The sequence below is a fragment of the Apis cerana genome, linkage group LG6 (genome assembly GCF_029169275.1).
Source record: "Apis cerana isolate GH-2021 linkage group LG6, AcerK_1.0, whole genome shotgun sequence".
In the NCBI taxonomy this organism is placed as follows: domain Eukaryota; kingdom Metazoa; phylum Arthropoda; class Insecta; order Hymenoptera; family Apidae; genus Apis; species Apis cerana.
Genome location: NC_083857.1, coordinates 5,458,986 through 5,473,457, shown reverse-complemented (window position 1 = coordinate 5,473,457; position 14,472 = coordinate 5,458,986). Strand labels below are relative to the sequence as shown.

Genomic DNA, 14,472 nt, shown 5'->3' with positions numbered 1-14,472 from the left:
GTAGATTAAGTATCAATATTTTCTTTTTAAATTCTTCTTAAATTTTTGTTTCATATTTTCTCGACATTTATGATTATGTATTAACATTAATGTCAAATCAAAATGAATAATGATAATTATCATGTGCTTGAAACTCACTCCTTCTCTTTCTGTATGCTTAAAATTAATCTTAGTAATAATGATTATAATAAATAATAATAATAATAATAATAATAATAATGAGATAATAATAATAATAGTAATAATAATAACAACAACACAAGTATGTTGCTTATGTCATGTTATTATATATTAGTAATCTATATATATACAGTGCACTGTGTGTATTATTTATGATTAATGCGCATCGTTTTTATATTTAATAGAACAAATTTTAAATTTCTTCTTTATATTTTTTTTTTATTTGATAAGTAATTGAATATATATTTTCTCATTAAGTTCTAATTTATCAGTTCAATTAATTAAATAACTTAAAAAAATTTTTGATTCTAAAAAAATATATTGTTAATAATATATTAAGTTATATTTTATTTTAAAGTCAATCTGTTTCAATTAAATTTTATATTTTTCATATATAGCAGTGATACTGAATACAATCCTAGTAGAGATGAACAAGATGAACATGAAATGGAACAAGCAACAGGATTTGCAGTAGTTATTAATGGGCATTCTTTAGTTCATGCATTACATCCACAACTTGAGCAACTTTTCCTTGAGGTATCAAGCCAATGTAAGTTTACAAAATTTTTTGATATTTATGAGATATTATGCACATATTTGTTTCAACATTATATTATAAATTTTTAGGTAAAGCTGTGATATGTTGTCGCGTGACACCTTTACAAAAAGCAATGGTAGTCGAATTAATAAAGAAAAATAAAAATGCTGTGACTTTAGCAATTGGTGATGGAGCTAATGATGTTTCGATGATAAAAACAGCTCATATAGGTGTTGGTATTAGTGGACAAGAAGGATTACAAGCTGTATTAGCATCTGATTATTCAATAGGACAATTTAGGTTTTTGGAACGATTACTTCTTGTTCATGGCAGATGGTCATATTATAGAATGAGCAAATTTCTTAGATATTTTTTTTATAAGAATTTTGCGTTTACATTGTGCCACATTTGGTTTGCCTTTTTTTGTGGATTTAGTGCACAGGTATGAATTTATATTCTATTATTTATATTCTATTATATGTTTATATGAAATTATATAATTCTGTAATATAATAATATAATTTAATAATAATAAAATGATGAACTTAAGGCGAATATAATTTACGAAATTCCTTTGTTGAGCAATTAGTTCCAAAGTCGAATATTGGAAAAATGAACTAATTTTTAAGTAATTCTGATTTTTTAGTATTTATAATAAAATCTCTATTTTTAAAAATAAACTTTATTCTTATGAAAAATTATATCTATTTACAGACTGTATTTGATCCTATGTATATTTCTGTTTACAATCTTTTTTATACATCATTACCTGTAATGGCAGTTGGTATATTTGATCAAGATGTTAATGATAAAAATAGTTTACTTTATCCAAAACTTTATGCACCCGGATTACAAAATTTACTCTTTAATAAAAAAGAATTTTGCTGGAGTGCCATACATGGTTTTTTTGCTAGTTGCGTATTATTTTTAGTTCCATATGGTAAGTTTAGATAATTTATTTTTCATTATATTATATTTAAAAATTAAACTATATCATAAATTATAATTATGTTTATATATAACTATATACAAATATGTCTTCAGGAACATATAAAGATGGAGTATCGCCAAAAGGCTATGTACTTTCTGATCATATGTTATTGGGAAGTGTTGTAGCTACTATATTAGTCATAGTTGTCACTGTTCAAATAGCCCTTGATACATCATATTGGACAATTGTTAATCATATTATGGTTTGGGGCTCGCTCATTTGGTATTTCGTTTTAGATTATTTCTATAATTTTGTCATAGGTGGTAGTTATGTTGGCAGTCTTACAATGGTATGTTTTTCTTTTAATAATATTATATATAGTAATAATATATAGTAATAAAAATGAATGAAAAGTTATAATATTAATATATATCTATATAATTTTAGGCAATGTCTGAAGCAACATTTTGGTTCACGGCAGTCATTTCGTGTATTATATTAGTAATACCTGTATTATCGTGGAGATTCTTCTTCATCGATGTTAGACCAACACTGTCTGATAGAGTTAGACTTAAACAAAGATTGGCACAACTTCGCTCTCGCCAAAGTCAAGATATACTTCGTACACCATCGACAAGACGAACACGACGTTCTCTTCGTTCAGGATACGCTTTCGCGCATCAAGAAGGTTTTGGAAAACTCATTACATCAGGCAAAATTATGCGAAAATTACCAAATGGTGCAGATTTTAAATTCGCTATGCCATTTACGAACAATACTAGCAAACAAGTTAATGTTGCCACTACATCACCAAAGGATAATACATCCAAAAATTCGCACACATTGGATACTATTAATCTATAACTTGGATATTCTATTGTAAGTCTTTCCATCACTAAATTTCGAATAATTATTTTGTAGCATTAACATAAAAATATCATTAACATTTTTTCAAATGAATTGTTTATTTCAACATATTCTTTAAATACGATATAGACCATAAAATTTCAATTCACATTTCTGTTTTTATTACAAACAGAAAGAATCATAAACAAAAATTATGTGTATGTGTACACATTGCAATAGCTAAAAAATATCTTCTGGTTTATTAGATTCAATTTTTTGTATCAATGCTTAAATTAAGTAATTGAAGTTCAAATGACAATAAAGTATTAATTGTTTACATAAGAAAAATTTTACATATTAATGTCTACAAAAATATACTATTTTCATTAAAAATCATTTTAATGTGATATATTATTTTATATGATCAATTATTCCAGACTCATATTAAAATTTTTATGCTACAAATGCTATAATTTCTATATTTATATGTATATATATTTTTTTTTGTTACTTTTGAAATTTATATATTTCTTTATATTTGTTTAATGACAGATCATAATTGACTTTTTCTTAAATAAAAATAAAATTATATAGAATATTTCGTTTAAGTGAATTTTACAAAAAATTAAAACTATTAAAAAAAATTTTTTTAATAAAAGTTGTTTGATTCAAAAAAACATATTGTACAAACAATTTTTTTGTAATTGTAATGAAGATTTCAGCATCAATTTCAATTTTAAATAAAATCATATAATTTTGAATGTATTAATCAATTTATTTTAATGTATTAATCAATTAATCATTCTCTATAAAAAACTATTAACTTATTTATGTCGAAAAATCATTGACATATGATGTATTTTCAAATTATTAAAAAAATTTTTTGATAATTCTAATTTCAAATAAAATATTTAATTCATATTTAATTAACGAAATCTATATAATTTTTTCATAAATTTGCCAATCTTTACATATCTTGTTTAAAAAATTGTATATCAAATAATTTATTATAATTTGTCTAAATTTATATCATAAAGAGTCTGAAATAAAAAAAGATCTAAGATTCAAAAAATTCATGAAACCATTAATAATGACCTCTGAAAAATTCTTAATTAATTAGTTTATATTAAGAAAAATGCAGATTGATTTATGATTTTTTTTACTTTTGGTAAAAAATAGTTAAATATTTAGAAAATTATTATAATATAAGGATTGTTATTATTCACTTACTGTTTATATTAATTATTTGGTCATTGAAATTAATCAATTTATTGTTATTTCATAATATGTTAGTATGTTAATAGTAAAAATTTAATTAATTTAAGGAGGTCTATAATACTGATTGGTGTCATTTTGCACGTTATATTTGAAATATTTTTAAGCACATATTTTTAAATATAACATATTCACAACAATTATTTCTTAGAATGCGTTAAGATATTCTTTTAAACAAAAACATTTTATTTAAAAATTGACATCAGAATATAACGCAATAATAAAATAAATTATGATCATGACACTCAATGTGTACATATGTAAAAGTGTCAAAAATCATGTAATATCCTTACTTGTATTATAATACTATCCTAGTATGAGAGAAAGAAACATAAAATATGTTTACACAATACATGTATTAAATAAGAATTATAGTTATGATAATAATTGCCTTTATAAAATATGAATACAAAAAACAATTAAAATTACTGTATCATAACATTGACTGTAAATATTTTAAAGAGATATATATATTATATGTATACATTATATATATTACATATTACATATTATATATAATGTATATATATATATGATATTAAATGTTAAGTATACATTTTTTAAAAGAAAGTAATATATAGGTAGATCAATTTAAAAAAATATGAAAATAGTAGCTATATTATATTATATTATTGCGGATAATGTTTGCCTTGGACTGACTACTGAATATATATATATATATATATATATATATATATATATATATATATATATATATATACATATATGATATAATAAAATAAACAGTAGTAGCAATGAAATATGTATTTCTACTTTTAATATTAATATGAATTCTAGGGAGATATAGTCTGTATTGGGAAAGTGTGTTCCACAAAGAATTTTTTTATTTAAATGGAAAAATAGAAATTTATTGCTTTCAAACATTGTGCCTAATCAAGAAACTACACAGAGTGTTTCACATTGCAATGATATTTTGTTCACTTATGTTTAAACACGACGGCGTATAATATACACATAATTAAATTCTTCTCTTTGTAAATTATAGATCAATAATATCAAATTATTTAATTATTATCTTTATATAAATTTCTTTGTTTGTTTTTTATAAATAGAAATATTTATATATAAATTCCACTTGTATCGTACTATAAACCGATCCAAAGTTATAAATTGAAAGATAAAATATGATTAATGAGACTGCTGCGTTTTTATCTTTTACTTTTAGAAATAAATATAATGTATATGTAACGCAGAAATGTCATAAAACAGGAAAATAAGAAGTTTCAATTGGTGTATGTTAATGTCTGAAATTTAATACACAATTTCGAATGAAATATATATACTTCACCTTAATTTAAGTAAGTTAAATTTTTTAACTTACTTTGAAGATGAAAGTTATACATTTTTAAACTAACAAGTATCAAAGAAGAATTTAAAGTATTGAATTTTTCTATAATAAATTTCAAACTTTTTCAATAATAATACGTGAACTGAAAAATAATTTTACAAATATTTATTAAACAAGATTATGAAATTATCTTCAACATTGGAAACAAGGCGTACTACGCTAAACTATTCGTGTTATATTAAAATATATTAATATATTCTTCATACCCAAGGAAAAATCATATCAGTTACCTAGATAATATACCGTATATATTTTTTTCTCTAGATTCGTTTGTATATATTTTATAACATTTCATGTTAAATAGTATTTGGAGATGTGATATTATTATTACGGACAGCTATATTGCAATATATGTATTACTTATTTTAGATCCCTGACTGGATATAATTTTATTTTCATTTGCAAATAATATCTTTATCCTAAAGTTTAAATACCACAATTTTTAAATAATATAAAATAACTTTGTGGTTAATATCTTTAAAAAAATGTTATGTACTATGTGTATAGTACATGTATAATTGAATGCAATTTTTTAAAATTTATACGTTACTTTATTAATTAATTAATTATTTTCAATTTAACATAATGAAAAATGTATTGAACTTAAAAAATATATAATATTATTTAAAAATTCTGGTATACATTAACTTAATATAAAAAAGTAAGGAATTAAGAAAAAAATTAAGCATTATAATAAAGTAGTTGTAACACATGTTGTTGATTACATAAGTTGTTACATGTTACTTTAAAACTGAATCAAACATCTAGAAACAAAATGCAAGAGCAAATTGTCTGCTGCATGTGCTCTATAGACTGTGCATCAATTATTGCTTAAAACTATTTGCTTAGGACATAGTATAATTTAAAGAAAAAACAATTGTACTTATAGCTATGTGCAATTGTTAAATCTTCTTTATAGTATTTAATAAATAATCTTTTACTACAATTTTTCAAATACGTATTCTCTATGGAATGCTAATATAAGACAATAATATATTTAACACACATAACATAATAGCAAAATAAAAAATATAAAAATATTACATGTAAAATATATTTTTTATTTCTTTGGATTTTCAATAGTTAAAATTAATTCAATAATGTTTTTATTTGTTTAAAATATAAAGAAATTTTATTATTAATTACTATTAATTATTAATTTAATATTTTGATACTATGTCCTACGTATTTCTGATATATTCTACTTTTATATATCAAATCATGTATCTTACATAAAATTTAAGCCCTACCAAAATAAAAAAGTTATAACAGCACATTATTGTGTAGGGCCATGCAGAAGAACATGTGAAAAGAAACTAATATTATCGAATACAATGTTCCTTACAAAATGCACGCAGGATAGAAAATTAGTATGTATGTGTCTATTGCATTATTATATAACATTGAAAGCGGTGGTGACTTTAAATGAATTAGGTTATTGAACAAAACATTGAATGATTAAAATTTATTTTTTTGCAATTCCTAGAATTGTTGCGCTCAATTATATTCTGTTACATTAATGCTTTGTCATAAATAATGAAGAAAAATTTTAATTTATATTTTTGACAAATGTATTACTTTACTAAAAATTTATTTTTTAAAAATTGTATTAAACATATTCTCTGTTTTTATACTACACTCTGTGTAATGTGAATTTTGTAAATTTAAATATTGTTTTAGTATATATATTATGTACAATAAGATTTTATACTTGCCAAGTATATTATTTTTATGTGTAAATAATTCGCATAAAGAGAGAAGTTTGTGTTGTAAAAGTAGTAAAATATCAGTACATATATCATTTAAACAATTAAATTTACTAAAAATTAATTCTTTAAAAATTTCATTTCTTTTCTTATAAAATATATATTATGATACTATTTCAATTTTTATTTATTTTCAAAATTATCTTTGCATTTTTATGTTAAATGATACTGAAAATGACTTTTTGTTTCTTCTTATTATCATGAATCTGGCATATTAATATATATTCAAAACAAAATTATAAACAAAATTATTCACTTATTATATATTACAAAGAATGTTATATAATTATTATAGTTCAGTCTGAGTAAGAGGGACCACAGTATCACATGTTAAAATGAATTTATCATTTATATATTCTAAGATGTTTTAGGAGATTACTTATGTTTGAAAACATCAATTTATTTAATCTATGCATTTATAATTTTTTTAATATTTCAAAAATTAAATTGAAAATCTGATATATTATATAAAATTCTATTATAATGTTAATGTTTAATTCTATTATTTATGTCATGTATATTGAACGTGGTAATCCTCTAATACATCTTAAAAAATGATCACATTTTATTTATATGTATAGAATTCGTTTATATATCAAAATCTAACAAAAACATGTAAAAAAAAAAACATTAAATGTTGCTTCAGTATTTAAATACACACGTCGTCTTAATTTATGCTTTCAATGTAATTATATGTACAGTACAACAAATTTTGTTACAGCTTTATGTAATATATTAAAATAACGAAATTCACTTTATTCTTATAATATAATTTTAATGTGAAACACTTTCTCATCAATTTCAAAAATAGCCAACTTATGTTAATATATACATTAATATAAGATATGTACAATTTGCATCTTTACAAAATTGTATTATGTTTTGTTACCCATCAGTATTGAATAGATTGTATGTGTAATAGATACATGTATATTAAAATCATGCACGGATAGTTAGAAATTAATTAAAACAATAAAAACAGTCGTGAGCGGTACTCGTAAAAAACTATTTGCAAGTTCATCACAGATGAACAATGCAAAATTATAAAATTTAAAAAAATTATAAATATATCCTTTTTATTTATAAAGAGGAAATATTGAAAAAATATTATTTATACTTTTCTTGAAAAAGAAAATAATAGAACATCGTCGAATAAAAACATAAACAAATAGAAAAAGATCTGGTAAAATCTAATGTTTGTACTTATGAAACAGAAATAATTAATCTTGCTATGGAGAACGCTGCGAAATACGATTAATTTTATTTATCAACAAGTTTTTTCTTTATACTATTAAAATTGACCCACAAATTACGAAATTGTTCACGTATCAAACATTTCTTATTAGTTTTTAAGTTAATAAAAATAATGCAGCATAATGTTGTATTTTTCAAATATATGTATTATTATTTTAACCTATAACATTTCCATTTTATTTTAATTTTTTATACAAGCAATATATTTCGGTACATGTAATATTTTTAATATATAAAATTAATGTTTATAAAATTATTTGATTTTAATTATATATATGATTTTGTGACAAAATTGTTATTAATTATATATCGCATATTATAACAATAATACACTGTAAATATCTATCTAATATATCTTACGATTTAAGTTTATTTATATATGCATTTACACCAATTAAATTAATCTATATTTCATTTAATGTTAAATTATCATATAATATTGATAATTCATTCTAAAATTAATAAGGAAAACAATAACAACAAGTTATCTTTTATAAAAATTTATACTATTAATTCTAGTTAAATTTATAATTAAAATTGTAATCTTTTTGCAAGCGAAGCACCATCCATTGATTCCAATAATTTTCTTTTTAGACTAGGTTTTTCTTCAGGTTGACGTTTTACAGAAGTAGGAAGAGGTAATCTAAGTCCAGGAGTTGGTGCTGGCTTATTACTAAAGTATGGCATTTGGAGAGCTTGATCACATGTACACCTTTCCAAAGGATTTACATTTAACAAACTAGCAATTAAATCTAAGAGATCATCACCAGCTGCAGTAAATATATGTTTTAATGGTGTACCAGGAAAAGGTTTAAATTGAATAAAATCTGGTAATTCAGTCATTCCTGGCCATGTTTCTTCAGTGGGAGTTCCTAATGTCTGAAAATCATGCATATAGATATATCAAAATAATATAATAATAATAATTTCATTTAAATAGTAATAAAGATAATACTTGAAATATTCTAGTAAGCTGATCCAAATCTGATTCTCCAGGTAAAAATGGTACACGTAATAAAAGTTCTGCTAATATACAACCAACTGCCCACATATCAATTCCAGTTCCATATAATCTTGCACCATATAATAATTCAGGTGCTCTATACCATCTTGTTACTACTTGATGGGTATTTATTCGATTAGGTGAACCAAAAAATTTAGCCAAACCAAAATCACCAATTTTTAAAACACCCTCAGCATTAACAAGTAAATTATTTGGTTTTAAATCCCTGTGAAGTATCCAATTATAATGTAAATAATCTAAACCTTGTAAAGTTTGAATCATATATGCTTTAATGTTTGCAGCTGTTAATACTATGTTGCTATCTTTTATTATTATTTCCAAATCTGTATCCATAAAGTCAAATACTAAAGAAACATTTGACTTGTGACCAAAAACATCTAAAATATCAATATTATGATATATTGATTACATAATATAAATCCTTATATATGATATCATATATATATATATATATATATGATTCTACCTAATAAACCTATCACATTATCATGTTTTAATTCTTGTAATAATTTAATTTCTCGTAATGCAGTCCTATTTATACCATCTCTAGCTTCTGCACGACTTCCAACTTTAATCTGAAATTATTATTAAAAATATTTCAAAACCTAATGCTTGATTTATATACAAATATATTTCAATAAAGAACCTTTTTCACAGCAACAATCTTAGACGTTTCGACATCTTTAGCCTTATACACAGTCGCAAACTAAAATGAAATTTAATATAAATATTTGTATAATATTAAAAAGAAATGTAATTAAATTTTCACTAACCTGTCCTTCTCCTAAAAAATCAATTTTCTCATATCTTCGTAATTTTTCTGTCATATTTTATTTATTATCTTTATTCTTTTTTAGAAAATCTATTATATATTTAATTTATTAAAAAATATTTTATAATAAAAAACAAATATATTATTTATTAATGTATAAATGGATACGTTTCATTTATAATAATTTCAAACGAAGTGTACAGTTAAATCCAAACTTTATGGTGTTTAGTATATATTACGGTTATTTGACAGTTTATATATATATATATTGCAATTACAAATATAATATAAATCTATCACAATATAAAATTTTATATTTTATGTTTCGAAATAATTAATTTCTTTACATTATTTGTTTATTTACTATATGTATTATTCTTTAAAAAATAATTATATATTTATATATATATACGAAAGTCATTAATCTTGATAATCTATAAAGAATTAAGATGATTAAAAACATTTAATTTTTATATTCTATTTTATTTACATATATAACGAACTATTTCAAATTTATGAATAAAAATATTTGAGAAATTTTCATATAGTTAAAAGGCCAGTATAGTAACTTATTCTAATTTCATTATAGAATCCTAATCTAAAATTTCCTTATCATTTTAATGTTATTCTCAATATTTGATCGTGATTCAGCACAATATTAAATTGCAATATTAATAATAAATGCAATTGAAATTTCAATTATAGAATTATAAAAAATAAAGCAAATATCTTTAGAAAAAATGAATAAATATCTAGAATAATGAAGAATATCTTATAAACATATTTGAAATGTTGTATTTTATAAATGATTATATTTATATAAATTAATTTTGAAAAATAATTGAAATAATGGTTCCACATCATCATTTATATCATTTATTTAAATTGAAAAACTTTTTTTAAAAAATATGCATATTATTCATAATTTATCTTTTATTTTATCACATTTTATGATAAATAATCGATTTAAGTATCTTTTGTTTTAGGAAAAGAATGCATATTCAATTAATGATTATAGTATAGCTTGCAAAATGTAATTCAAAATATCTTAGAGAAAATAATTTTATTATTTCATCAAAACGGAATTTTTGTAGATTTAATCTAAAAAAAAATAAAAATTAATAAATTTTTATTTTAATCTTTAAAGAATATAATTAATTTTTGCAATTTTTTTGCCATAATATTGTTAATGAATTTATAATTAATTATAAAATGTTCTAGTTCAACTTTGAAAAGTATATTTTTAATCCATATATAATTTAATCAGAATTCGAAATTTTTTATATTTTGTAGAAAAGGATAACAAGTGAAAGAAAAGTAAGATGAGTATCAGGCAAAATAAATGGAAATATATAAAATAGACATAACATTGGGATTTTTTGTTATATTCTGAAATATCAATTATGCAAAAATCTGAATATTTGATATATTATCTATAATTTAGAATAGTGAGCATAAGAATTTTATTAAATCCAATCATTAACATTTCTATTAGCAACACTGCTTTCTCATGATATATAATATATGATTAAAATAATTATAAATATATTATTTTTACATTATTAATAATAATAATTAGATAATAATTAATAATAATAATAATAATAGTAATGCCTATAAATTATATTATATTTATAATACTTGTGAACATATATTTATATAGTATATAGTACAAATAATTATGTAAATAAATATTTTATTTGTAGGTTATATTACATGTATTTCAAAAATATATATAATACTTATAAAACATTCAATTAAAAAGATTTTATATATTATAAAATTCATAAAATTTTTTAATAATTTAAATGTTTTACATTAGAAGATATAATAAAAATAATTTAACTTTTTTCCGTTTTATAAGATTTCAATACGGTAAGTTTAATATACCATATAACATGTCATAACATCTATAAAAAAAATTAAAAATATATATATATATATTCATATTTATTTATTTATATTATAAATATATAAATATATATATAAAAAATAGATAAGAATTAATACAATAAGTTATAAATGATAAATATTAAGTTTAATATTAATAATAAATAAAAATCTATTTTTGTAATTATTATTACAAATGTAAATATAATTTATATTGTATTATATTATAAATGTATTTATAAATCTATTTAATTAATTAATTTTATCTGTCATTATATTAATTATATATATTTTAGACAATATTTTTTATAAAAATATGTCAATAGAAACCAATAAACAAAATGAGAATGTTGAAGAAACAAATAAAAGACAAATTATTGATGAAAGTTCTGAAATTGTAGCAAAAGCACCAAAGTTAGATATAGCAGAAAAGAAAAATAATATTAAAAGAAAAAAGTTTGTGATAGTATTAGGTTATCTTGGTAGAAATTATTCTGGTATGCAAATTAATCGTGGTACAAAAACTATTGAAGAAAGTTTATTATCTGCTTTGTTAAAAGCAGATTTTATTACAAAGAATCAATTTGAAGACTTAAGAGAAATTAAATTTCAAAGAGCTGCCCGTACAGATAAAGGTGTATCAGCAGTTAGACAAATTGTTTCTTTACAGTTGCGTAAGTATTATATTATTTGTTTCATAATAATTAAATTGTAATCTTGAAAAAACTTAAATAATAATTTCATAATCATTTATAGCTAATCATGTAAATAAAGAAGACATAAATAAACATCTTCCAAAGGATATCAAAGTATTTGATATAAAGAGAGTAACAAGAAATTTTAATAGCAAAAATAAATGTGATGCAAGAACATATAGATATGTTCTTCCTACATTTGCTTTGGCTTCGGAAGATCCAAGTTTCTTACAAATGGACAAAGAAGAAGAAATAGATGAAGAGAAACGACTTGAAAAACTTTCTATGATAGATGGAAAACCATATAATGAATTTCGATTAACTTCAGATATGCTTGATAAGTTAAATGAAATTTTAAAATTATTTGAGGGTACACATAATTTCCACAATTTTACATCAAAAATGTAAGTTATTTTATATAATATAACTTTATATGTTATTTAATTTTTGTTATTTCTTCAATATGTTATTTCTTTATTACATTTTTATATGTATTATTTAATTTTTAGAAGACCAATGGATCCAAGAGCCAAACGTTATATAGTTTATTTTCGTTGTATTGAAACATTTATTTCAAATAATATGGAATTTGCAGTATTAGAAGTGCAAGGACAAAGTTTTATGTTACATCAAATTAGAAAAATGATATCTTTAATAATAGGGATTTGTAGAAATATTATAACAATCGATTTTGTCAAAGATGCATTTTCATTAGAAAAAGTTGACATTCCTATTGCACCAGGTTTAGGACTGAGTTTACATTTTGTAAGATTTTAATGTTTTAATATGTGTATAAAATAATGTGTATATATACAATATATCTCAAAAATGTTAGAATATCCATAAATTAATTCCTAAGATAATTTCAAGCATTTTCCTTTGCAATAATTTTCGTTTATTAATGAAATATTAATAAAAAATATTGGCCAATCACGAAGCGCATAGATTAGACGAATTATAATATTAATTATGTACCGCCGGTCGAACAAGCAATATATCTCAAAGAAAATATGTTAAATATTATTTATTTATTTATTCATTCTTTGTGATATAATTCGATATAATTTTTTATCGATAAAAAATTTTTGTTATATTCAATATTTTATTCGAAATATGTTATTTAGACTTATTTGTATTCAGTCAGCAGTGCATAGCCAACATTATTGTCGTAGCTCGACTAGACTATGTAATCTATGATTGACTAATATTTTTGATTAATAATAAAGCGATAATAAAAGCTTTTGCAAAGAAAAATGTTGCTTGAGATTACTTCAGAAATCTCTAGGAAAATGTTCCAACATTTTTGGAATACCTTGTATATATTTTCAAATATAAAGTTATTAAATTAGAATTTTTTAGGTACATTATACATATTATAATGAAAGATTTGGAAAAGATGGATTTCATGAAATGTTAGATTGGAATGGATGTAATGAAGAAATTGAAAAATTTTATAAAGAATATATTTTAAAATATATAGTAGATACAGAAATATCAGATAAAATGTATCCTTTTCATATATATATATATATATATATATAATATGATATATAATCATTTATTACATAATTTATTATATATAAATTATTATATATAATATATATATAAATATATTATATATAATTTAATAATTATTACATAATTTATTATATATATTTTATTTTAATTTATTTTAATACAGAATACTTTATTAAAAAATATTTACCTTAACCAGTCTATTATAGAATATTATATTGGTTGGCATCATTTCTGACACCAAAAAGATTTGCATTTAAAGAACTATAACTATAGCATAATGTAATATATATATATATATATGTATATATATATATATTATCATATATATTAAGATCATTGTATTTCTTTATTAAAAATATATTAAATATATTTATTAATAAGTACCTTAATTTATACAATTATGTCTTAAAATTT

General features: G+C 20.9%; 3 protein-coding genes across 19 annotated transcripts in view; 2 read left to right on the top strand and 1 right to left on the bottom strand.

The window, feature by feature from the left end:
* Positions 1-8,298, top strand: part of LOC107998287 (phospholipid-transporting ATPase ID) — a 66,754-nt gene extending 58,456 nt beyond the window's left edge. For 12 of the 15 annotated variants that reach the window (XM_017057478.3, XM_062076124.1, XM_062076123.1 and 9 more), the window contains 5 exons: positions 579-730; positions 808-1,160; positions 1,433-1,658; positions 1,763-1,998; positions 2,097-8,298. In XM_017057478.3, coding sequence (XP_016912967.1) covers positions 579-730; positions 808-1,160; positions 1,433-1,658; positions 1,763-1,998; positions 2,097-2,513 — 1,384 coding nt within the window. In that variant the 3' untranslated portion in view covers positions 2,514-8,298. The remainder of the gene's footprint in view (positions 1-578; positions 731-807; positions 1,161-1,432; positions 1,659-1,762; positions 1,999-2,096) is intronic. The other 3 variants (XM_062076125.1, XM_062076118.1, XM_062076117.1) reach the window with 1 other exon arrangement.
* Positions 8,285-10,459, bottom strand: LOC107998290 (cyclin-dependent kinase 7). Its single transcript, XM_017057487.3, has 5 exons — positions 9,957-10,459; positions 9,830-9,889; positions 9,650-9,758; positions 9,115-9,560; positions 8,285-9,038 (listed from the first exon to the last, which is right to left on the bottom strand). The coding sequence occupies exons 1-5, from the start codon at positions 10,008-10,010 to the stop codon at positions 8,691-8,693; spliced, it is 1,017 nt and encodes a 338-aa protein (XP_016912976.1). The 5' UTR covers positions 10,011-10,459; the 3' UTR covers positions 8,285-8,690.
* A 536-nt stretch (positions 10,460-10,995) lies between these two features.
* On the top strand, positions 10,996-14,459 carry LOC133666226 (pseudouridylate synthase 1 homolog). 3 transcript variants are annotated; one of them, XM_062076113.1, is made up of 7 exons: positions 10,996-11,403; positions 11,662-11,830; positions 12,142-12,519; positions 12,602-12,944; positions 13,050-13,305; positions 13,900-14,045; positions 14,265-14,459. In XM_062076113.1, the coding sequence occupies exons 2-7, from the start codon at positions 11,764-11,766 to the stop codon at positions 14,323-14,325; spliced, it is 1,251 nt and encodes a 416-aa protein (XP_061932097.1). In that variant the 5' UTR covers positions 10,996-11,403; positions 11,662-11,763; the 3' UTR covers positions 14,326-14,459. The 3 variants fall into 3 exon arrangements, with proteins under 3 accessions (XP_061932097.1, XP_061932098.1, XP_061932099.1); XM_062076114.1 differs by lacking the exon at positions 10,996-11,403 and adding an exon at positions 11,451-11,562; XM_062076115.1 differs by lacking the exons at positions 10,996-11,403; positions 11,662-11,830 and adding an exon at positions 11,901-12,043.
* The last annotated feature ends 13 nt before the right edge of the window (positions 14,460-14,472 follow it).